This window comes from Ursus arctos, unplaced genomic scaffold (genome assembly GCF_023065955.2).
Source record: "Ursus arctos isolate Adak ecotype North America unplaced genomic scaffold, UrsArc2.0 scaffold_20, whole genome shotgun sequence".
NCBI lineage: Eukaryota > Metazoa > Chordata > Mammalia > Carnivora > Ursidae > Ursus > Ursus arctos.
In genome coordinates, this window is record NW_026622875.1 from 6,393,968 (window position 1) to 6,420,221 (window position 26,254).

At 40.2% G+C, this 26,254-nt stretch overlaps 1 protein-coding gene across 1 annotated transcript; it reads right to left on the reverse strand.

Moving 5' to 3' along the window:
• Positions 1–1,914: 1,914 nt before the first annotated feature.
• On the reverse strand, positions 1,915–24,281 carry IQCJ (IQ motif containing J). The gene is made up of 5 exons (XM_044383568.3): positions 24,192–24,281; positions 23,354–23,418; positions 17,298–17,378; positions 4,719–4,908; positions 1,915–2,405 (listed from the first exon to the last, which is right to left on the reverse strand). Exons 1-5 carry the CDS (start codon positions 24,279–24,281, stop codon positions 2,292–2,294), a joined length of 540 nt encoding a protein of 179 aa, XP_044239503.3. The 3' UTR covers positions 1,915–2,291.
• Between the last annotated feature and the right edge of the window lie 1,973 nt (positions 24,282–26,254).

Below are 26,254 nucleotides of genomic sequence, written 5' to 3' on the forward strand. Positions count from 1 at the left end.
CTTGCATTGACCTGCCTGAGAGGTGAGGCCACATAACCCTGCTCACCCCAACATGCTGCAGATCCCCCCACTTCTTTTTTCCCAAATCTGAAGGGAGCAGAGTGACCTACACTTGCTTTTACTACGTATATGGGTGTGGTAACTCAGAAGAGGCCTACTCACTGAGAAGCAAAAATACTTTCACCTACTTTTACCTTTGGACCTTGAAAATTAGTCTTTAAAAGAAGCAACTCTAAAACAAATGCATGATGTATTACTTTATAGCTCCGATCTCAGAACATACATATATATTCTGGTTTTACATATATATTCTAAGATACGATTTGGTTCTCATGGATTCATGAATCAGAAGCAGGCAGTGTGCCCCTCAATAGGAATAGAGTTAAACATTCCACTTCTGCTCTTCACAAGCTTTGCAGAGTGTTTTGAGCACATGGAGTGTTTTCAAGAGCAGATACAGAATCCACTAACATTTTTTGAGAGCCTTCAGAACTCTGTGCTACGTTTTACGTATGTAGTGCCATTTAATCTTCACAGTGATCTCAATCCATCAATAAGGCTGGTGTTACTTCCGGTTTGCAGATGAAGAATGGTCTCTCAAGCAGTACATCTCAGACTCACAAAAATTGTGGCAGAGCTACTATTAAGTCATGTCCTCTTACTAAGCCAGGGCTTCATTCCATGAGCCACGGAGCCCCCTACAGGTCACACCATAATAATATGGAAACCCATGGGAATAAGTAGGTGTGGCCAGGAGGATAGAACCAATTAGAGACAAATGGGATTGAAAAAGTCTCTGAATGATCCAAAGATTTTTCTGAATTTATCTGAGGGGAATGCTAATGATTTGTGAAAAGGTTGCCAAGTCACTTGCAATGTACCATTCTATTGTTTCTGTCCATGATGTTCTGTTAGACAAACTACAGATTTTTCAGAGCTGGGAACTAAAAGAATAAGTACTTGGTCATATGAAGCTGATTAATAAAAAACACACAAATCATTTTCCACTATTGTCCTCCATGCAATAACTAATATTTTTATGATAAAAAAGTTCTTTTTTTTTTCACTTTGATACCCACAAGCTCCATTTTACAATAACTTGCTACTCAAGATTGGTTTTTCTAAAATAAATTTTTCTGTTACCTCATGATACATTGTGGTATAAGGACATTTAATATGCAAATTGCTAACATAATTTCATATATATTTTCCCTCCTGTTGCTCTTTAATTTGGCACTGAGCAGCTGAGTTTTGAGGTTTTAATCAAAGAGCACTGAATGAGGCAATTTATAAAATCAAATGAGGATTCTTTTTTTTCAATTATTTCATTCACTGTTTATACCTACTAAATTGTGGAACAGTCTTAGAAATGCATTGATGCACGGATTATTTCTTCCTCTGGCTGACCATGTCTAAATGCAGGCTTATTTTCAAGTGGTACAATACAGTAGAATAGTGAAGCATGACGGCTCCAGCCCAATGAGTAACTCAAGGCAAGTTAGTTATCTCTTTAGGTCTCATCTTCATCACCTGTAAAATGGAGGTAATAATATACCTCCGTCATATGGTCAGTGAGAGGATTAGGTGAAATAACCCATGGAAGGCATTAGCAAGGTGCCTGTCACATAACAAGTGCTCAGCTCTTATTAAGATGATGATTTTGAGAGCTCATACTGAAACATTACTGTTCTTATATATTTTAGAGTAGAAATATTCTCAGAACTATATTAACCATTATGTGTAGCCAAAAGAGAGCAAAAGCATGCAAGAGCATCATTCTCAGCTCGGCACAGGGACTCACCCAGCTCGGGTTGCTGGCTTCCCATGCAGCACATGCCTGGGGCAGACAGCTACTATGGGCAGTAATTTCAGTTATTATAGACATGGGCCAGGCAGAGCAGGTGGAAAGGTCCACGGGTTAGACGAGGGCAGACTGGCCTCCAGTTGAGGCTGTGTTAGAGGACAGTAGAGGGTTAGTAGTTGGGACAAGACAGGCAGCTGATCAAATTCGAGAAAACAGACAATGGTCTAGGCAGCAACAGTGACAGATCAAGCCCAGAGAAAGAGGGCTGAGTTCAGCAAGCTGGAGGTATCTGGTAGGAGTTAGGATCCCAGAGAACCCCCCAGGGAGATACCTCATTGAGAGCATTTGACTTGGACTACAGACTTTTACCCCTGAAGTTCCAAAGGGACTCACTGGTTACTAGAGAAAACTCATCTCTTTATGACAGGCTTAGCCAAGGTGGGCCAGGGCTCATCTTTATCCCCTCCATAAATCTGAGGTCTATTCATCAGAGAGTAGTAACACCAAGTCTTCCTATTTGGAACTCCCTGAGAGTATGTATGAACCCAGTCGGTCTGGTAGGCTGATCAAAGTAGAGCAGAGTCACTTTCCTTTCATGGGACTGTGACCACCAACAGATGTAAGAATGAATCTTCCGAAAGAGGTCCCAAACAAAGTGATGATCATGGGAAATAGAACAACCTTAACTAGATGTAGCAGCTCCAAACAACGAAGCATAAAGTTTTTAAAAATTATGAATTGGATGTTTTACCTGCCTGACAAACTAGAGACCTGGTGATGTTCCAGCAACTTGTATTTTCATATTTTACTTTGCATATTTAGTGTCATGCTACTGACACCATCAATGCCAAAGTTGTTGTTATTATCAATAACCTCTACTAGAATTCTGGGCGGGTCTGCTTGTTTTCTGAAGCTAATTCCAATAATGTTTTTTGAAAATGTTTTGATTCTCACTGTTTATAGGCAATCAGGAGTAAGCCAGCCTTCCACACAATGAACAGAGTTATCCTGGCCCCATGAGCACAGAGGTAAGGCATGATGATATCGTGGTGGAGCAGGCTGCCATTCCCAATTCATTCTGAAACACCTTATAGGAAACCAAATAGCTGGGGACATTTGAGAGAGGAAATCTGCTCTACTAAGAAATATCAGGGGACCTGGTGGCCAGGCTAAATTAAATAAGGCAGAACTGTTAGCAAAGCTGTGCAAAAGATATTACACATCACATTTATATGATGACCCATGGGGGAAGAACCTGCATTTATGCACAAAGATACTTCAGGTGCCAGAATCTAAGTGGTACGGCGGGGTAAATATAAAACAAAGATAGATTATTCCAGAATTTCAATAAAGTCAAATGGTTAATCACCCTAAAGCAACACTAAAACCATCATGTATCACTGGACACAGCAATGGTTGATACTGTCAGGAACTGGGGCTATGAGAAACTACAAAAGCAGTAAATCCAAACCTTCAACTCACAGGCAAAACGATTTCTGATACTGTTTCCACCATTCAAATAAAATATTCGGTCATTTAATTCCTATTAAATTAATTCTATTGTCACTCACAGCAAAGGCATCCTAAACACTTAATTTTCATATTATTTTTGACTTGCAAATCATGAGATAAATAGACACTTAACGGCAACAGACTTTTTCCAATGTGGCTCATCAGCGCCCTCTAGTGATCATAAGACCAGTTCAGACAGTCATTCTCCACCCCCCGCCCCCACGCCCCACCGCAAATTATTTTAAAAAGGCACAGATTCAGGGAGTATTCAGCCTGCTAAAAATAGATCTTCTGTCACTGTTATTTGCACTCAAGTTAGTGCTCTCTCTTTAGAATCCGTAACAGATAAAACCATTTATTAAAGAACATGCAATGTAATCATCTGAAAACATGTCAAAGCAACCTTTGCTTGATCCCGATGTGAATACCTTATTCTGGCCGCTGGGGAGCCTTTTAACTACTGAATAAACATGATTACAAAGTAGTCAAGAAACATTTTTTTAAAATAATACACTTGTACAGTTACTTCATTTCTCTTCTCAACTTCTTTCTGTGTATTCCAGTGACTATCATACATGATCACAATGGCCATTTTCACAACACTCTGTATTACGGTTGCTTGATCATTTATTTCCTACCACATTTGGTATGTTTGTTTGTTGTTGTTGTTTTAAATAAAGACTTTCAGCAGATGTTCCCATTCTTTAACTGTGTGCTTAAACAGGTTCTTAAACAGGTGGCCTCTGGGATAATTGTGATCTGCAGGCATGGTCTAGTTACATTTTAAATTCTTTACTAGTTGCCAAAATTTTAAAATCTGAATTTCTGGCATCCCTTAAGAGGAGAAATCACATTTGGCAGTGTCTGTCTGTCCAGCATCCCTGCACAGCAACATGCCCAGGATCCAAGCGGGGCTACCCCTTTAGGTAAGGCCTGTGTTCTTCAGTAGCCAGTCACAGCTTAGCCCACATTAGCCACAAGGGTTTCTTACCTGGCCCCTGTAGGCATCTGAGTTGCAATTCCTGAGTTTGTGACCCCTTTGCATTCTTCCTGTAAAGTTCTCTTTATAATCCTTATAACCAAACTAATCTTCTATCATATTAGCATAACAAAACTCTACCAGAGGCACAGACTAAAGGGAACACACTGTTATAAAGAAAAGGAAAAAGATATTCTTAGTAACAGAGGAACGCAAACACACAAATGAGCAGTTTAGGTTGAGGTCAAATGCAATCGATTCTCTCAGACCTGATGAAATACACCTGTACTTATGAATCATGCCTTCATTCTCAGATGACAAAACCCTCACCATGGCTTCAAATATAGCAAGTAAGCGACGTAGATACACCTAACAACAAACGGCCTGCCCACATCTCGACATTTCCTTCTAGGAACCAAAGACCTGGTGATCAAATGATTGGCCAATCAGGCCATAAAAAGGAAACATGGCACTCACGGGTGTGCTGCTGTCTGAGAAGGTGTTCATGCTGACAGAGCTGCTCAGCTTCTCTGAGGACACAGAGGGTGGGGACGGGCTCCTCTTCTCCAGGGGGTCCTGCCGCTGCAGGTACTCACGCCAGGCTCTCTGAATGCTGGAAAAACAAAACAAAACAGCACGTGCACTGTCACTACCTGGTTACAGTCCACGGACTCAGAAAAGCACACAACGTCTGAAGGAATTGGCTTTGGAGACAGGGAAAATGTAACACATAGAATGTGACACCGGAAATCAGAAGACCTGTACTGTTTCTCTATTTAACTGATCTGACAGTCACAGACTAAGCTAAATCAGTCTACAAGAGTCATCTTAGTCAGAAAAAGTCATCAAAGTAAAACTAGTTTGCACGTGTAAATGCACTTTGATTTATGGGATGTAAAATCTTTCTACTTCTCATCCTATATTTTAAATAAGAATAATAAATAGGCTGACATATCACTTACTCATGCACTAATACAGCCTTGTTGAGGGACTCCTCTGAGCCAAGGTCACCCTAGGCTCTGGACAGCGACTGCAGTGCAGCTCTAGAGGGTGCCATTTGCACAGACCTCAAGGCAAAGGGAACCCCATGATGCTGTACAGTGTAGTCTACCTGGCCAAACACAGTGGCCCTGCTCTGGGGACAAGACAGTCAAGAGCCCGGTCATCATGAATTTTTACATACCGTGGAAGGAAACAAGTAATAAATGATAAGTAAATAAAGGAACAGACAGAGAGGACAGAATAACTGAAAATGTTATGAACTATTCAAAAAACTAAAATAACACATGATTAGGTGGCTGTTTGAGATTTTACCCAAGGAAGCTGTTTATTTCTTGTGATTAGTATCAAAACAAAGTCAACTGGTTCGTTTAATAGAAAGCTCTTCTTTATGAAAGCTACATAATTTTTCCCTACCTGGACTGGTTTCTAATCTTTGAGATTAACATCTAGTTTTTCACAGGTGATCAGTGAACACAATTCTCTTCTGGGAATTAACCAAACATGAAGACCAATTTTCAAGATTCGGCCTTTTAAAATAGTTTTAAATAGTTGCATTAATTCCATTACTTCTACACTCTATAACTATTCCCACACACAAGGCAATTAAAGTTGTTTCTCTATAAACAAACTGATTTATTTTCACTTGGCTAGAATGGTTCAAAGACCATTAATTCTCAGTAGTCAGAAGATAGAAAGGCCACAAAAATGTTACCATGTTATTAAATTTACACGTGTACCCTAAGTTATTAAGGCTCTGAATTATAATGCTCAAGGTAAAGCCCAAAAGCTGCAGTTAAACACCACCTTTGAATCAGAGGCCAATTTCCCCTGAAGCTATGGAACATAAGCTTCAGGGGCCCTTACAGGCCAGGAGTTTCTTCTAAGACCCTACGAGGGGATCTTCATGGTTTGCATACAATTGCAAAAGTAGCTATCTTCTAGGGTTTTTTAAAGAGCACTGCAAATTATATATACATTTCAGACCTATTAAGGCAGGATATGACCCTGCTTTGGATTTTATGTGATTATTGTTTTATTATTCAATGCTTGCTCAAAATACATCTTTATTTACTTTGGTTTAAAGATTTTAAACAGAATCTCAAAGAAGGTTCTGTAAGACTTTGTCAGTCCTGTTGCTTCTTCAGGGACCCCTTTTATTAAGGAGTAGCAAACTTTGGAAACAATAATTTCTACATCATCTGAAGTGCTTGGGTCTCCCAGAGTCCTAACAAGTTCCGCCACTGGAGGGCACCTAAAGTCTGTAAACCTGCTCATCAAGGGCTTAAAAAAAGTGACATTGTAAAGCCCATTTAGAAAATATAAAACATTAACAAGGCATGGAATACCCACGTGTTTATATTGAGGTGTTCCTCTCTCTCTCTTGCTCGCTCATCATCTTGATTATTCAGAAAATATAGAAAGAAAATGTAGCAGCCATTTGAGAGTTTACATTTTAGTTTATTGAACACCAGGGGGCAATGTAACACCTTTAAAGAACCAAGATATACTATATTCTTTTTTAACTCAGAAGTTAAAAATGAGAGGCCAGTCATCACTATTACCTAAATTGTTACATTGGATATGTTTTAAATGGTGGAATCATGCTATTATTACTCTGAATCATGGGAAACTGTTTACATCACACACTGTTTACTCCCATTCGACCACTTTGTAGATTGAATTGTTCTATTGTTAGCTCTCTGAATACAATCTCCAAATGCTATTTTACTGAAAGAGGGAATTAAAATGCAGAAGCACCTCATCACTTTTCAGCCTTCTTATCCCAGCTGTACCACAATTCCTACTCACAAGTCTCCTTTAAGGCTGCAGAGTAAACCCTGAACACCAACCACCTTGACATTTTTATTTCTAAAACTAAGCCTTGCTATCAATACAATTCTTTAAAGGCTGGCTGCAGTAAAGGAGCACATCTTGTGTCTTCCTATATTTTGAATTATAAATAGGCTTATTTCAAAGTAGATGACAAATACATTTTTCAATAATTTTTTTGCCTGTCCAACTCTTGTTTGTCTTCTATCTCAGGGACGGTGTCATCGCCTGCCTCTGCCATCTCTCTATACATCCCTGTCTGTTTCACAGTGCCTGTGGCTCCCTCCTGCACTCGCAGCCACTTGGGGACGTACAGCCAGTGCAGTCCTGGCTGTCACTGGCTGTCCTTACATTCAAGATGTCCTTACCTAGAAGACCGAGCTCTGTGAGCTAGGATGCTTAGAGGAGGTTTGAGGGAGTCCTGGTGCTTTAATTAGCCTTGAAGGATGGAGGGGATTTAGATTGATAAGAAGAGCGAGGAAGGGCCTTTGGGCAAAGCCTTGGAAGTGAGGAGGTTCCCAGAGAAAAGTGGTAGGGTATGAGGCTGTGAAGACAGGAGAAGGATCCCAGATGTCTCCAAGGGCGAGGCTGGGGGCAGACTGGCCAGCAGCTGCCCCTTGGGAGGGGGAACCCCATCTTGGCACAGTTGATTGTTGCCAGATCTTACTACTTATCAAGGACAGTCAGAAATCTGGGTTTTTATTTGGAAGTTACTGGTTCTTAAATGTTACCAAATAATTTTTACAAATTCAAAATACATTATTACCCAAAAAGGCTGAATTTGGGGATGGGAAAAAAAGGACACCATCAAAGAGGACAGAAGTCTGAGTATCTTGGGAGATAACATCTAATCACATGTAGCTCTTTTTATGTGTATTCTCCCATTCGATCCTTACCTCAAGTGGAATGTGAGGAAGACACTATTACCATCATAATTAATTAATTTTTCCTTCATTTCGTACTAGCATTCATTTTTCTTTGGGGACCCACCAACCCATGGCTATAATGTTGGGAGAGCCCACATGAGAATGAAGCAAAATGCCCAGGGCAGAGGTTACAGAAGGAGGACAGAGATGTCTGATGATGCTTGACTACCTGGGTCTAGATATGCTTGAAGCACATTAGCCCCTGGATGTTTCTGTTAGGTGATCCAATATAATCTCTTTTTTATAATAAGTTAGTTTGAGTTGTTTCTTTTACTCACAACCAGGAATGCTCAACAAGTTTCAGGAAACAAGATGGGAGCTAACTGACAGACCCGACATTTGGACAAGATCCCGTCTTTCCATTACATTGTGTTCCCTCCTCATGGTTCAGCAAAAGGCAGAAAGGGAGAAGAAAGCAAGGTGATGGATTTGGCTTGTCACATACTGACTTTGAGTAGATAAGTAGAACCCCTATTTGTTTAAGCCTGTTAAATTTTCTATGTGCTACTAAAAGCTACCCTAACAGGTAAGCCATGTTTTTATTATTTGGTGTCTGCCTCAACCCTGTATCCTGATACAAACCTGCCCAAAGGCCAATGAAGGGCCACTGCATGCAACAGGCAGGTTTTCCAGAGAATTTGCCTGTATCTCTAGCCTGCTTCCACTCCATTCCAGTTTCTGTCTGGTTTGTAACTCTTGACTTCATTTGATTGTTGGTACTTCCTAAGCATCTGGGTTTATGCCCTTCTGGATCTTTCTGCAGGTTCCTTCATTAACACCTATGACCACCTTGATGGTCAGCAACTCCTAACTCCCTCACAGATGGAATCTGGGCAACTTGGGCCTTGCCTCAAGTTGCCAAGATTGAGAAAGCACTTTAGAAATAAGGCACCCAGAGGCTACTGAGTCTGTGAAAGAGAACAGCAGCTCTCGGAGATATTAGCCATGCAAAAAGAAGAGTGTCAGATTAGGCTAATCCAGACAACTCTTTTCCAAGAAGTCTTCTTCCTCCACTAGATTGTGAATCCCTTGAGAGCAGTGGCCACATGTGTCCACCATATTGCCACAGTTCTAGAAATATGGTAAGTAGGTGATCAATAAATCCATTCTCCTAACAGTGCATCCCAGAAATAATTCAATAAATCCTCAAAGAAGAAAAAGTTTTACCTCATGAGGGGTGTGCTTAGAAACTAAATGTGTTTATTATATTCCTCAGCTCTGTGACCTCTGTTTGGAACTTTTTTATATTTTCCATCTCTTTTTGGAAGTTCTCACTGTGCTCATCCATTCTTTTCCCAAGTTCAGTGAGTACTTTCATAAGCATTACTTTAAACTCTTTATTATATAAATTACTTATCTCTGTTTAAGGTTTTCTTTTTTGTTTATTTTGTTTTTGTTTTTGTTTTTTCCCCTGAGGCTTTATACTGTTCTTTCATTTGGAACATGTTTCTCTGTTTCTTCGTTTTGTTTTTACTCTCTACTGGTTTCTACGCGTTCGATTCAACAGCCACCTTGCTGAGTCTTACACGGTTGGCCTCGTGCAGTAGGTGAACCCTACCCTAGCTGCTGGCTGTCTCTCAACCTTTGTGATTGTCCAAGCAGCGTAGTTTATTTTTAATAGCTCCCAGTAGTGGAAGATGTGCCAAGACCAGTCAGTGTCCTACTAAAGGGGAGCATCATAATCAGAACATAAATCCAGGCTGATTGGAAGCCAAACCCTTAGCAGAAGCTTTCAAAGTATGCGAACATATACATTCCTATGGGCCTGCAGTTGTAAACTCTGTTGGCCTCCAGAGCCAGGTGATCTGCAGATGTCCCCTGGGTGGCAATAGCAAAATTTGGGGCTCTAGACAAGTGTATTATCTCCTTTCTGGGAGATTTGGGTGAGCTGCAGTGAGATGTAGAGAGAGCACAAAGATGGCATCCCCAGGCCTATACTCCCTGGGAGCATCTCTGTGGCCTACAGATGTGTGCCAAATCTGAAGTCTGCCCCTAAGGCTCCAGGTCAAGCAAACAGACCTCTTTCACAGAGAGGCTAAGGGTGTATTTCATCTGTTGTTTATTCAGAATAGGGCCCTAGGATGGTAGCCTGCCAAGAACTGTCTTTCCAATTGTTACAGTCCCATAGGACCCAGGAACGCAAGCCCCCCTGGCCACCAGAGCAAGTGATCAAGAGGTTTCTCCTGGGCAGCAGCCACAAAACCAGGGCACCAGATGTAAAGACTAGGACACCAGACATGTATAAGAGCTCCCTTCCAAGACATGTTAGGACTCCGGAGTGTGGCAGAGGGAGAGTTTGAAGGCAGTGCCTGCCCTCTGAGGTCTTAGAAAATGTTGACAGTCAGTCCTTCGATGTGTGTTTAATTAAAAGTTTGCCCTTCAGGCTACAGCTATGGTGATAAGCTAATAGGCCTCTTTCACATCAATACTGAGCTCCTGGGTCTGTTGCCTCTTGCTGTGCCCTTGGGGTGGTAGCTGTTTAAGACTCTTTCTCTAGCGATTGCTAGTGCCACAAGAGCCAGGCAGTAGAGAGATATCCCCTGGCAGCAGCAGCAAAAATCAGGGCCCCAAACAAAGCTATAAGCTCCTTTTTCTGAGATTCCAGTGAGCTAGAGCAAGGCAGAGGGACAGCACAAAGATTGCACCCACTGGCCTTCGTTCCCTGAGACCCCCCCTCTGTAGGCTCCCAAATACGTTTAAAACCAGAAGCCTGTCACTCAGGCCAAAGCTCCTGGGACCAGCAAATAGATCTCTTTCTTAGAAAGAGGGGATGTGTGTTTCAGTCTGCTGTCTATGCAGTGTCCTGGGAGTGGTGGTCTGCCAAGAACTGTCTCTAATTGCCACAGTGTGGTGGGATACAGGAATATCAAACCCCATGGCCTCTAGAGCCAGGTGATCAAGAGGGTGTTCCCTGGGTGGCAGCCCCCAACACCAGACCATCAAATCTGTGTAGAAACTGTCTTCTGGGAGATACCGCTCTTGTGCAGTGTGGCAGAAGAACACAAAGATGGTGCTCACTGGCTGGAGCAAGGAGGGGGAGGGCAAAGATGGCACCTGCCAAAAACAGAAAAAAAGAGAGGAAGAAGGAAGAGGAGGAGGAGGCAAAGGAGGAGAGGGAGGAGAAGAAGGAGAGGGAGAAAGAAGAGAGAAAAAGAAAAGTAAAGAAATAAAAAGAAAAAAATTAAAAAGATGGTGCCCACTGGCTTTAGCAGGGCAGAGAGCAGGAAGATGGTTTCCACCATTCTCTGACCCCAGAGAATATCCCAGCAGGCCTCTGGCTCTCAGACTCATATTTCAAAATAAGGAGACCAGTCTTTTTCACATAAAGTCTGGGCACTTTTCAAAGGGCTACTTCTGCATGGGGCCCTGAGAGAGATGAGTCTGCGCACAGGCCCTTTAAGAGCCCTGCCCCAGGTGGCCGTAGCCCTGCAGGTCTCATGGGCACTGGAACTCCTCTGATCTCCAAAGCCAACTGTTTTGCAGGCTTGTCTTTCAGGTGCTGGTCTTAGCAGCAGGGGTGCCTGATGTAGAGCACAATCCTTCATGCCTCAGGAAGAACTTCTGTGTTACGAGTTCCTTCTCAATTGTGAGTCACCGTACTGAGGCTGGGGTTTACAGCAAGATTATGTCCCAGGCTTTCCTACCTGTTTTGATGTGGTTTCCCTCTTGTTTGCCTGATATAAAGGGGTTGCTCTGCCAGTTTTTAGGGTTTTTTTTCCAAGGGATATTGTTCCATATGTAGCTGTAAATTCAGTATGTCTGTGGGAGGAGGTGAATTCAGGATCTTCCTGCATTAGCCATCTTGAAAGAGAACTCCCCAGAAACTAAGTGTGTTTAGAGAGATACAGGTTTTGCTCAGTTTACTTATCATTAGCTGTAGTCTTTGGGCAAAATACTAAAGTTATTGGCCTACATTGTGTTTACCCACAAAACAAGAATAACAATAACCTCTGTGTCTTTCTTGTAAGGAATTAAGGATACGGTATCTAAGTCAGCCTCAAACTTGATGACAGACTCAGATAAATCATTATAATTACTTAAGAAAAGCAAACACTTTCAAAAATTTTTAAGTAATATGTGCTAATCATATACATTGGTATGATATGCTGGGTTCCTAAGGATTCTTAAGGGCAATATTTTATTAGCCCAATTTGGCATAAAAACATGTTTGGAAACAGTATAACTCCATGGAAAAGATATATTAGGTTAATTTTTTTTTTAATTTTCTCATCGAAAGCTCTCTCCAATACTTTTTGACATGGTTAGTGTTCTCATTTTATAGAGGAATGCAACTGTGGCCCAGACAGTGGTCACACAGTGGGCAAAGAGCAGAGCTGGGATTTCTCCTAGTTGCTCTAACTCCAAGCTATATGCTCTCAACCATTCTTCTCTTGTATCTTCTTTTAATTAAACTTTGACCAAAGTTGATAGGCATTACTCTCAAACAAATGACATTTAAAAAGGCTTTATTATACTCTGGTTTCTCTTCAGATTGTATAAATCTTTCGCCTTTTAAGAAGGCTTTATTGAGAAATATCTTTGAAATTCTCCTGGGAATTGTCTTTTTTCTCCAGTGCAGACACTGTGTGTCTGTGTGTGTCTCTGTCTCCCTCTCTTTTATAGAATCTAAATGTTGTTTCATCTCTAAATCATCAAATACATTAATAAAAAATGAGAGGAACTGGACACATTTAACAAGCTGATGTTCAAAAGATGATGTGTAGTCAACAGATGCCTATGTTGTCCGTAACAAAATAAGTATTTTGCTAAAACATCAGGAGAGGGATTGCACACAGTTAACGAACAACTGTTAAGTGATGGTTTATATTCAGAAGATGTGTTTTAGATCCTACTACAACATGCCAGATGTGACCCCATGTGAAGGGTAGCAGTTTCATGGGATTTGGAGAGTCCGTTTCCTCCCTTTCAGTCAGGCCGCAGTGCTAAAGCCTGTGTTCCTTTGATGTGTGCCTTCATCCCCAGGGCCTCACTCCAGCCTTGCCTCTTAAGAATACATCTGTCTTTAGTCTGAGAGTTGCGTTGAGACCCTTCACTGTGGTGCTCTCACTATTACTTTTGCTTTCACTAAATTTTCTGACTTGAGAGGCTTGCCTTTGCTTGATCTTCAGAAAACCTGCCTTTCACCTCCCCCAAATGACTTTTTATTAATAGCTGTGCAACCTTGATTGCTTTTCCCCTTTTGACACAGTCCTTTGATCCTTCAAGTCTAAAATTCAAAATTACCCGTTAAGGGTTGCATTCATGCACATTCCTGACACTTCCTCTAAATTCCACCCCCATACTCACATGTGTTCTTTCCCTGCAGGTCTCTACTTCTTTCACTGATACTTTGCACTCCACATAGAGGTTGAAGTTTTCTTATCAAATTCTTTTCTTTTTAGTTGGTCTGAGTGTGAGGAAACAACTGAGAGTCTTTTCCGCACCATCCAGCCCCCACCTCAAGTTCTCACTAGTGCAGGTATATGATGGAGGAAGCCCACACTTGAGAACAGTTCTCATCTTCCTTATTGTCTTTTATGTTCACAGATTAGCCTGCCAAGGTGCATCCCACCTCAGGGCTTGCAGAGGTTGGATTGTCCAGAAAACCTTCATTGGAACCTACTAACCCTCTTCTCCTTGTCAGGGAAGGGAGAGGAGAGTTTCCAGGAAAGCAGATTTTACAGTATAGTAATCCTTGCTTCCCTCACTTCTCTCTACCCACCAGAAGAAGACAGATGCTCAGCAGCTTCCCACCAATAAAACCCAGAAGACCCTGAGAGAAAGCCTGTGAAGTCTGACAGTGACTCTGGAATCTGGGACAAGGCACCATCTTTCATATCCAATGCTCTGCAGGTCTAAAGAAAATCCCTTGGGAAGTGGGAATGAAGGTTTGACAAGATCCACCCTGAGGGTGAGGATGCCAAGGTCAGTCTGAGGGAGACAGTTTCAGCAGAGCACGGGACACAATGAGAGGCACAGCCTACACCATCGGTGGGGACTCGGGGGAGACCAGACGACCCTTCTCATAGGCCCCGATCCTTAGAGCTATTTTTAAGGAAACACCTACCTAGGAGGGTAAGTGTTTACCATTAATGGGAATCTTGGGGCAGTTGGGTGTTCAGCACATGAGGGGTGGGAGAGGTAATACCAAGGAGAAGGGGCAACTAGAAAGAGGAGAGAACACAAAGGAGAGCAAGCTGCACAGCTGTAGGAAAGATCTAATGTGTGTAGAGGGGAGATGTTCAACCTGTCATGAGAGTTAAGAATTTAATAACCAGATTAGACAAGAGTCACTGAACTGGACTAAATTCCCCAATGGGACTCAAATTCCATTATTGGACAAGATTAAGTTTTCTCTCCCTCATCCTCCTCCAGTGAGTGGAAATGGGGTTCAGAGTTATTAGAAGAGATAAAACCATTCTGTTTGCACCTCACTGAGCTGAGACTCCTCCATCAAGCCAGCTGCAGGGAAAATCCCAGACTCTCTGAGCTGGCTGAAATCTCAGCCAGAGAGATTTTTTTTCTTGCCTGCTTCTCCTCCTGGCATCTGCCCCTCTGTATATTAGGGATGATGAAAACCAAAAAAGACCAGAGAGGTTTCCTAGCTTCATTTGCATTCAAATCAAACACTCTAATTTTTCACACAAACAACTCTCCATTCCAACACTTTTTCATTTAAGAGGATATTATCTTAATGAGAAAATTCCTAAGGATAAAGCAACCTATGTTTGAAAACTAACATCCTGTGTAGTGAGGCTACACATTGCTTGCATAAAATTTGGTAGCCTGATTTATTATTCCTTTAGTAAGCGTGACACAGAGCTTCCTAGTGGGGGACCCAACAGGTTCAGAAGCCATGTTTGAACTTTATCTTGAAGGTGTCTCTACGTTCTCACTCAGAGACAAACCTTTTATTGATGACCAGGGTTAATGTAAATTGGCAGGGGTTTATGTTAATATTTGCTTTTATCCAGCAGGATATTATATATCTGCATCATTTCTGTTCCTAAAGCCATGGCTTATTGTTCCTCAAAGTTGTACTACAAGGCTCCCTTCTTTGGGGTGACTTATTTTCTAAAAGATTCCTCTTTGGGCTTTTCTGCAAATGATCAGTGATCCTAGCCAAGCTCAGACATGTTTAAATTCTCGGATACATGCCTTCAGAGTGTTAAGCTCTGTGTGTGTGTGTGTGTGTGTGTGTGTGTGTGTGTGATATTACATAGGATCTCACCGAAAATTCTTATATGCAACCCTGATGGAAAATCAGAATGGGAAAGGATCACAGAAAGCAAGCATAGTTTAAAATTGCTTCTAAGGTGATTATGATAGGTCCCTTCTCTACTGAAATACGGTTTTAGAAAGTTGCTATTTTGGGGCGCCCGGGTGGCGCAGTCGTTAAGCGTCTGCCTTCAGCTCAGGGCGTGATCCCGGCGGTCTGGGATCGAGCCCCGCATCAGGCTCCTCCGCTGGGAGCCTGCTTCTTCCTCTCCCACTCCCCCTGCTTCTGTTCCCTCTCTCGCTGGCTGTCTCTCTGTCAAATAAATAAATAAAATCTTTAAAAAAAAAAAAAAAGTTGCTATTTTGTTCTAGAATATAGCCTGTCTCACTCTGGAAATTACCAGTTTCATTTTTGTTAATATTGAAGTATTCTTAGCACTATTTTTTTTTAAGATTTATTTATTTATTTGAGAGAGAGAGAGAGAAAGAGGACGTGAGCAGGGAAAGGGGGAGAGGGAGAAAGGGAATCCCAAGCAGACTCTGTAGGGACCCCTGACATGGGGGCTCCCCTGACCTGGGGGCTGCCAGAGAGCTTGAGCGCAAAGACCTGAGATCATGACCTGAGCTGAAATGAAGTGTCAGATGCTTAACCAACTGAGCCACCCAGGCGCCCCTTCTTAGCACTAGTGTTATGTAACAGTCATTTGTAGTGGGGAAGGGTCTCACATTTGACCTTATTAAGAGAGAATAAAAAGGAAAATGACAGGAAGTGAAAAGAAAAAGAAGAGATACTTTTCCAAAATATATGGATGAGAGGTGGAATGGAAATAGGAGGAAGAGAACTGAAAGTGTCTATGTGTATATGATGAAGAAATGGCCCAATGTAAAAATAGCCAGGTTGTTCCAAGGTGGAATTAACCAAGTTATTTTATTAAGATCCTCTTAATAGGACAGAATATGCTAGTGGATGCTGAAGAGCTGCATTCTGCCTAAAAAGGGAAAAACCAAGAAACTAGGACGTTATGACAATAAAAAAATTCCCCACATTGTGCAGTAGATGGCTCTGTTTGCCCAAAACAGTTTTGTTGCTGCTCAGAGAAAAGAGGAAATAGCGTTTAACATATAGATGTGAAATAAATAAATGCTTAATTCTTGTACCCCCAAATTCCAGAGTACTCTAGAAGGTCATAAAACAAGAACTTTATCTTGATGAAGTCCCAAAAGTTCTTTTTTTTTTTTTTTTTTTTTTTTGTTTCTCTTGCCTTTGGAGACGTGTCATGAAAGAAGTTGCTGTGGCCGATGTTGAAGAGGTTACAGCTTATGTTCTCCTCTATGATTTTGATGGATTCCTGTCTCCCATCGAGGTCTTTATAGAGCTACCCTATGACCCAGCCATTGCACTGCTGGATATTTACCCCAAAGATACAGATGTAGTGAAGAGAAGGGCCATATGCACCCCAATGTTCATAGCAGCATTGTCCACAATAGCTAAATTATGGAAGGAGCCGAGATGCTCTTCAACAGATGAATGGGTAAAGAAGATGTGGTCCATATATACAATGGAGTATTACTCAGCCATCAGAAAGAACAATTACCCAACATTTGCAGCAACATGGACGGGACTGGAGGAGATTATGCTACGTGAAATAAGTCAAGCAGAGAAAGACAATTATCATATGGTTTCACTCATTTATGGAACATAAGAAATAGCAGGGAGATCGGTAGGAGAAGGAAGGGAAGAATGAAGGGGGTAGTAAACAGAAGAGAGAATGACTATGGACTCTGGGAAACAAACTGAGGGCTTCAGAGGGGAGGAAGGTGGGGGATTGGGATAGGTGGGTGATGGGTATTAAGGAGGGCAAGTATTGCATGGAGCACTGAGTGTTATATGCAAACAATGAATCACGGAACACTACATCAAAAACTAAGGATGTACTGTATAGTGGCTAACATAACATAATAAAAAATTTAAAAAAAACAAGAACTTTAAAACTAATGCTTTGATGTAAATTTTGAAATAACTCACATTTTCACCTTTGATTCCAGGGGCTGTAGATTTAGGTGATATTTTTCAATATTATTCTCTGTATCCATGGCCAGCTGGTGACTAGAAACAGAAATAATGCCTCAATATAGCTGAATCTAGACAACCTTTATAGCAATAAAACTGCTAATTCATATTTATTTGAAAAAGCAGATATACATCCAATTTCATTCATTTTAATTAATTCACAGAGGCCTAAAGGTTGCTATTGATGGATAATGGATAAATAACCATACTATAAAAAGAAAATATTGTTTTGCCTTTTACCTTTTCTGTTCTTTTGATTTTTTACTTTGATTTTTAGCTCAACATTCATATTTAAGGCATGAAAGTCATTTCCTTTAAGCAAAGAGGAAAACAAAATATTGGGCCAATTCAGGGGAAGGAAAAAAACATAAGAAGAGTGTTATAAATCCCATGGCATTGTCCAAGTTGTAGAGAGGATCTCATTCATTCTCATTCTAATAGCGCCACTGCCATTGAACCTTTCCTCCTTTCATTCTGTAAGCTTTTGCAGAGCCCCCACTATGAACAAAGCATGAATCTCCACCTTGGAAAACTGCTGGCAGGGGTCTATAGATATATGTTCACTGTTCCTATGGGCTTATTAGGCAATGACTGGGCGCTACAATGATCAGGGAAGATTTCATGGAGATGGTGTTAGTTGATGTGGGTTTTGAAGAATGGACAGGAATTAGGTAAGTTGAGATGTGAAAGTAATACATATAAGCGAGATATTAAAACAAAAGATTAGAGGTGAAAAAATTCAGGCTATTTTTAGACAATAAAGAGCAATGTGGTGAAAGTGGAGGATAAATGTAGGAAATAAGTTTGGATAAGCAGAAAACTAATAGTCATTGGCCACAAATTATACATAAAACACTGTCATAGATATTTTACATGTATTATCTTATTCAAGTCTCACAGTAGCCTCTACCAATTAAGTATTTTCCCCATGGTACAGCTGAAAAATCTGAAGCTCAAAGAGATTATGTTCGAGTCACTATACAGCAGAAGCCACATTAAAACTCAAGTCTCACGACAACAAAATGCTGCTTGAAGGATTTTAACACCATACTTACTAAACTTAATCATACTGACTGTGGTTTCCATAGGTCAAATATTTGGCATCCGAATCCATTACATGCACGTGTTAAGGGTGTGTGTGTGTACGTGTGTGCACATGTGTATTTAAAACTGAAACAAAAATTTCAGGGAACGTTATTTCCCCAACTACATGTAATGTATGCTGATATATTTTATTATATTTCAGATTTTTAAGATTATATTTCAGTGGTGACCCATCAAACTGATTTAACAAACCATCAGTGAATTGTTATCTATAGTGTGAAAAACATAGCGGCAGGGAAACATAAAGCATTTGGAGTGGGGAAACGTGAATGGGATGTTTAAGGGTGATTTTTGGTAGGAGTGAGCAAGGAGAATGATGGAAAATATTTAGGAAGGTACTGAAATTAGTCTGAAAATAAGTATCAGGATTGTGGTTTTAGAAAAGAAAAGAAAAAGATTTTTAAAAATTGTGCAGAAGGTATCTAGGATTTTCTCCTCTTTCGAAAAGAATAACCAAGAGGTGGGGAAACACACAGTAGATTAGATAAATTCCGATGTGGCCGGTAGATGGTGCCATCAGCACAATATAGCTTTGTGGTTGCCCAGCTGGGATGTTGAGGGGTAAGGAAAAAACCACTCGTTTGCTCAATGTCATTCGTATTCTGGGTCCGTTATTAATTCATCCTTATTCACTCATTCATAAATATATTGTATGTCTTCTATGTGTCAAAAATGATGCAGAACACGAATGATACAATGGTGAAAATAGTACTAGACATGGTCCGTGTTCTGCGGTTTTATAATCTAGGAGATGATGAATATTAAACAAATAATTACAAGTGTGATGGATGCTATTAAAGGGGAAACACAGAGGGACCTAATCCAGAGTTGAGGGGCATGTAAAGTCTTGTTTTTACAAGTCTATGATCTCGTAGGGACAACAGCCTTATAGCAAAAATACTTTAAGATATTGTTAATTAAACCCCTTAATAGCATATTAGCAAATTGGGCAATAGAGAGACATGTGAGGTATTGTGGGACCTGTAGTTATGCAGCAACCAAAGGCAAAGCTCAAGTTTTCATAAAAAGAAAAAAAATTTATAGTATTAATAAATTTGCTAATTTGGGGTTATAATTTATACAACCTCAACAAACTATAAACTATGAATACCTGTAGGTTTAATTGGAAAGCTTTAGCTCATTCCATCCATAATTACCTGTGGGTAATAAAATGATGATATGTGAGGGGAATGTCTGACTTGCAATCACATATTTCCCACCAGAAACCCAGCCTGATTCAATATTTACAACAACTAGCAGTCACCCTAAGGTCTTATTTAAGTTAATAAATGATTGTCAAAAACCATACAGTTATAAGCAGGCTCTTAATTAACGGCCTTACTAATTACTCTTCTGTTGATGGGCACATGGAAAACTTTCCTGAGTATGTGCGTGTGTGTGCACAAATGCACTGGACTGGCCCCGCCTATCAAGCAGAATAGAGCTACAGCTTGCCCTCCCTTCATACTGACTGGCTACCACAAAACCCTGTTGAGCATTCAAAATAAATGTAATGTTCCAAGGGGGAATAAATGATCAACTGCTATGACACCACCATCACTTCACTTACGGTCATTTCAAGTAGCTGAGATGAGTCACATCAGCACCTACGGCAGCTACAGCTATAATGAAATGCCTAACTGCTCACTCAAAGTACACCAATTTTTCAATCAAATTTGACAGCTTTCAAGGACACAGTCCTGCCCCAAAGCCATCCAGGAAAGTCTCTAGAATTCCAGGCAAATGGGTATAGGTTGTTAGGGCTGGCAGCCATTGTTTTCTCCCTGCCCTGCACAAACATGATAAGGGAAGCTTACCCCACAGGCCTGTGTGCTTTGAGGGGAGACTTTAATTTCCATCTCTGGAATTCCTCAATCATGATAAGCAAAAATAAGCATGCAAAGCAGATTGGCCACTTCCAAAAGCTTTTAACTTCCCCAGGCTTCAGGATAACAAGGAAAGACTAGGGGAAGAAGGAGGAGGCAGAAGCCCACATATCTGCCATTAATCTTCACAAATCTTCCTGAGAGCAGAGAGCTGGGAAAGATACATGCTGGTATTAGTGAGAAGTTTAATACAGAGCTGTGGTCAATTAGCAAGGAAAAAACTTCAGGAGTTCACCTCTTACATTAAAATCAATAATGAAATACCAGCATAATCAAATTTAATAGATACAAAGTCAAGAGAAATGTAGATAAAATTAAATTTCCTTACAGCTTGCAGCCTATTGACAAATACCTAAGACAGGTAGAGTGTGACATTCCTCAAGGAACTCCTGGCTGCCTTAATAATGTTGATGTTTTGCTAGAGACTAAAAGCAACCTAGTTTGAGAACACCCAGACCTCCAGGATCCTGTAAGTCTTCTTTAGCATATGGAAATCCATTTAGAGACTTTATCTCCACCCTCACCCCATAACCTAAAAGTATATAATCAATCACAATCAATCACTCTTTCTGCTCACCGGTCCTGTCCCTATGCTTTAATAAAAACACCTTTTTGCACCGAAAATGTCTCAAAAATTCTTTCTTGACTGTTTGCTCAGTGGCCGCATGTCAAAAGGGCTGAAAGTCACAGAGAAAGTGTGTCCTAAGAGAATTAAACTACATGAGATTATTGAATAACCAAAGGAATCTAAAATGCACCTAGATCACTGGTTCTCATCCCCAGCTCCTTATTAGAATCACATGAAGTCAGCTTTTAAGAAATACTAATTTAAGGATTTCATCCCTAGTGATTCAGATTCAGTTTGTCTAGGGTGAAGATTATGCCAAGCCTTATGCCATTTTTATTAACTCCCAGGTGATTTTAAGGGCATCCAGGATGAAGAACCACTGATCTAATGTCATCACACTAATCTCCATAGAGGAAAATCTTTCTAGTTACACAGCCAAAAACTTTTTAATTATTATTGTTTACATATTGCTAGTGATGATGGGGGGGCAGAACTGAACTAATTTATTCTTAGTTATTCATATTAATGAGAGTAGACATGATAAGGATAAATTAAATCTGAAGATAACTCAGAAACATCATTCAATCAAAGGGCTGAAACTGTCCTTCAAGTGATGACATGGCAAAATCTTAGAACCATGGAGATAGAATGAACCTGAAAGTGTCTAGTCCAAACAGCCACCGGGATGGAAAGAGACGGAGCTGACATTGGAGGCACTGTGCTATTGTGCGTGTCTTATTTAATGCTCTAAGACTGAAAAGTTAGTGTTGCTGTCTTCATTTTTAAAGATGAGGAAGCTGGGTTCAGGGGGGTTAAATAATTTGTCCAGACTCACAAAGCTAGGATAAAATCAGAAAGAGGAATCATACCCAAGATTTCCCATTTTCAGGAATGCTTTCAATAGCACTTCAGCTGGATGGGCATTTCACTCTTTTTGGGTACTTCTAGTATCTGTCATCTCACTCCTTAACAAGGAAGTCCATTCTGTTGGGCAGGCAGCATTTTTACAAAAGTTATTAATTTTCTGAGTCACAAAGCTGTCTCTCCATAAATCCTGCTCGCTGATTTCTTGCTACGGTCTCTAGAGCAAGAAGAGCAATTTAGTCCCTTTTTAATAGGAAAATTCCTTCAAATGTTTAAGGAAAGCCATTATGTTCCCTCTGAGATTTCTTTTCTCCAAGTACACATACTCAGCTCTTTGTGATAGTTTCACATGATTCCAGAACCCTCACAATTTTAATTGACCTCCTCTGATGCTTTTGGGAAGGTCTATGTGGTTTTTATTTTATTTTATTTTATTTTAATTTTATTTTATTTTAGAAAGACACAGAGAAAGAGAAAGCATATGAGCAGCGGAGAGCAAGGGAGAAGGAGAGAGAGAATCCTAAGCAGGCCTCACGCCCAGGGTGGAGCCCACGGAGGGGCTTCATGGACCCTGAGATCAACACCTGAGCCAAAATCAAGAGTTGGACGCTTAACTGACTAAGCCACCCAGGTGCCCCTCTATATGCTTTTTAAATGTGATGACCAGAGCCACTGGTGACACCCACATGGGCTTTGCATTGGGACTTAGCCAGTGGTTGAGAGCTGGAGCTCTGGTGGTATCCAAATTCTTACTCTCACTACTCCTAGCTAAATATACTTAGACAAGTGCTGAAAGCTCTCTGAGCCTCTTTCCCCGTCAATAAAATGGAAATAGTACCTATGTCAAAGGCTGTAATCAGAATTCTATGAGGGAACATCTGTAAGCATTCACTAATAGGGAGGATATTGTAAATGCTCAGTAAATGATAGTTCATTTTTTCTTTTATCTTGACAATGCATGGCTATTGATCAGTCTAGTATTGTGATAATATTTTTAGAAGCCATATAGAATCATGGTCTCATGTTAATATCAGATAAAACCTCAAAGCACCTATTTACAAATTGAAATCACAGTATATCTCTCACATGCTCAAATTGCACAATTTTTTAAAAATCTAAATGAAAAATTCATTTGTATCTCTGTTAAATTTCATTTCTTTCTTGCTTGCTTTTTTTCTAGTGCAGTTTTGTTCCATTCTGTTGTATTATTTTAAATGTTTATTCTATTGGTCTTCGCGTTATCTTTAAGCTTTTTGCAAATTTTATGACTGCCTTCCATACATGTCATTGATTAAAAGCCAAAAACAGGGCAGGGTTGTTAAGTTTTAAGCCCTCAGACATAGCACCACATCTCCATGTATCATATTACTCTGTTAATCAGTACAGCTTGCGTATCATAGCTCAACTGGCCATAAATCTATCTAACTGTATCTCAAATGAGCCATATTTCTGGGTCCTGACTGCAATGATATCATAAAAAACTGTGGAATTTACTTATTCATTTTTGCCTTGCCAGGTTTTTTTTTTTTTTTCTTGAAAGCTTTTTAACCTCAAATATAATTTAATTTCCTTCGGTATTTTTTACTTACTTTTCAAGTAAATATTTTCCATCATTAACTTGTTCTAAAGGATTCTGCAATCTTTTCATTTCTTCCTGTGAAAAAGAAAAGAAGTATCTTACAAATTGATCCCATGTATTTGTGGGTAATAATATTTGAGTACAGTTGTCTGCAAAATTGAGATAACACACTGTTGAGATTTCTGGACTTTGTGATGGATAAGTACTTAAACATACAGTAAAATTTGATCCTTGATCAAGCTAGAATATAATACTGCCACTCAAATTGTGTGATTTTTTTTAATGCCACTAGAGATAATGCTTCCTGTTATTTTCCCAGAGTAGGGATGTGTTTATATGGATCCACTCATGCTCTTCCAAATTTACTTTGTCAACAGTATTATGTTTGCTGGTTGCTGGGTGAAGGGCTCTAATGAGTGTGTGCTGGGTTTGGCCATTCAGCAATTGTCCTCTTCTGTCTCTTGGTAATTCTAGGTAACCTCATCCCTGAGTCACAGTGCTCAGAAATGCACAAGACAGACAGACAGGCGCACACACACACACACACACACACACACACACACACACACACCCCTTCCCTGCATTTCATGCATCCATAGTCTCTGTAATCCCATTCTTCAGGCCACAGTGTTTGAGGCACTACTTGCCTCTTCACAAAAATTGCTGAAGTGCCAAGAGGAAGCCCCAATTAGAATTAATTACACATTTGTCCCTACAATACCATCAGGACTAGTCTCCACATGCTTCTAAGCTACCAGACATCCAAGTCTCCTAGGTCATCCCCCATTACTCAATTTCTTTAACTTTATACTGCATTGTGCATCCCAGAATTTGACTCAGTCACCCACCTCTCCCCAATCCCTCCAACCTTTCCACTGAGCACTTCGGAACTCAGAATCTGTAGCAAAATCCTCTATCTCCTCAACTTCTTTGAACATTCCTTCAACTTATTCTGACTGTACCCTGCCTCACTGTTCTAAGTTTTTGTTAGAGCAAGAAGATGAAAGAACCATTTCGAAAAGAGTTTTAGAATATAGAGGACTTTGCTGATGGCAAACTTGGCTGAGTCCCTGAACACACCATCTCCCCTGCAGTCCACTTAAGAGGTGGTCATTTCTTTCCTACATGCTATACCCAGCAGTCTAAAGGAGGTATGGGACTCCTTCTTCTCTTCATTTCTTCTCCCAGATCCTCCTTACTCCTACAAAATCTTAGCTCCTCTGGAAATATGCCAGCAATTTATCCTAAGCCTCTGTCCTCTTCCCTATCAATCCTCACTCCTCAGGAGGTCTTATCCAGTCCTATGGCTTTAAATTTGTATTTGCGCCTCCTCTAAACTCCTCCCTTTCTACACCACTTTCTTGACAGCTCCAAATGCATGTGCAATGGGCATCTCAAGTTCAACACCAAAGTCTTGATTTCCTTACCTCCACCCTCCCACCCAAAACTCCTTCTTCACCACTTCTTCCTCATTTTAGCAAATGGCATCACTCACTATTCACCTAGATAGCAGAGCTAAAACCTAGGAGTCAGCCTTTATGTTTTTGTTTCTCTCACAACAATCAGCAATCTTGTTGATTCAACTTCAAAATATATCCAGAACTGACTTCTGCTTCTAAGCCAACTGTGAGTCTCCTATCTCTGTTTCCCATATTAGCCCACTTCAGCCAATTCTCCTTACATCAGCCAGCATGATCTTTTAGTACCTAGGCTTTCATTTTGAAGTGTGTGAAATGCACATATCATAAACATACAACTTTCGGCAAATGCATACACTGGCAGGACCACCACCCAAAAATGAAATAAAGAACATTTCTCTCTCTAGAAATTTCCTTTCCAATTCTTCTCTCTCAATTCCCCTATCCTGTTCTGATTTCTGTTATCATAGATTAATTTGGCTTATTCTAGAACTTCATATAAAATTATTCTTTTGTTTCTGGTTTAATTCACTTAGCATTGTATTTTAAATTAGTTGGTCAACCAGTGTTAATTGTTTAAACTTCACTTTGGAACCTAGAGAAGAATTTCCGTTTTTTTCCTCTGAATTCTAGAGTATAAGGATTTTGAAGTATGAAGAACCCTGGAACAAAAGTAAGTATTTGCTATGGTAAGAGCTACTAACTGGAAGAAAAAGATAACACAGCAGAGGGGATGGAAGCCAAGGAAAACAGCTAATGAACCAATGCCCTAGTGATGCTGTGAACCTCTGGGTCAAAATGGAGCTTGAAACCAGCATATTGATAGACTTTTCAGTTTCATGAGCCAATAGATTCTCTCACTTGCTTAAGGCACTTTTGGTTAAGATTTCTATTTTTTTTCATTTGAAAGAATCCAAACTCAGAAGTGACAGTATGAGCCATAACCTAGGGCTACTATATACAAAACCCTAACTTAGATGAGGCCTGGAACTATAAAAGTTCAGAACTGGGCAGTTCTTGTTTATTTTGTTTTGTTTTGTCAGTGTCTTAAAAAATGTGTTATTAAGAAGAATAATGGATGAAGCAGGTCATGGTCTTCAATTCCTTTTTATTAAATACTGCTGCTTTTATATCCAATGTTGGTATAACAAACCTCATATGAAGAACATTTCTGCATCTTCTGCAAAACTGCTATATAAGACACCGTACATTTTGCTACAGGTTCTCTCATATAAAAGAATAAAATTTTAGGATTTACCACGAGGGGTTATTTTCCCCTTCTGATACAACAGTACTCTTCTTTTCATCGACAATAACAATTCATAAGTCTTAACAGAGGTTGTTTATTTTGCCTTGAAGCTTAAGCTAAATTAAATAGTTGTCAGAACTACTTTTTCCATGCTGTTAGTACAATTATACCCCCTTCTTTCACTATATGATGTGTGAAATTCTTTATTTTTATTTTAACTCTTTTACATGTGTGCTTTTCACAG

Coding starts and splice junctions, on each gene's coding strand:
- IQCJ (XM_044383568.3), bottom strand. CDS start 24,281: ATGTTCAAAGAAGTTGAGGAGATAGAGGATTTTGCTACAGATTCTGAG. Junction 4,909..17,297: donor CTGGAATCAAAGGTGAAAAT/GTGAGTTATTTC, acceptor TTGTTTTTCCAG/CATTCAGAGAGCCTGGCGTG. Junction 2,406..4,718: donor GCCAATCATTTGATCACCAG/GTCTTTGGTTCC, acceptor TGGTGGTCACAG/TCCCATGAAAGGAAAGTGAC.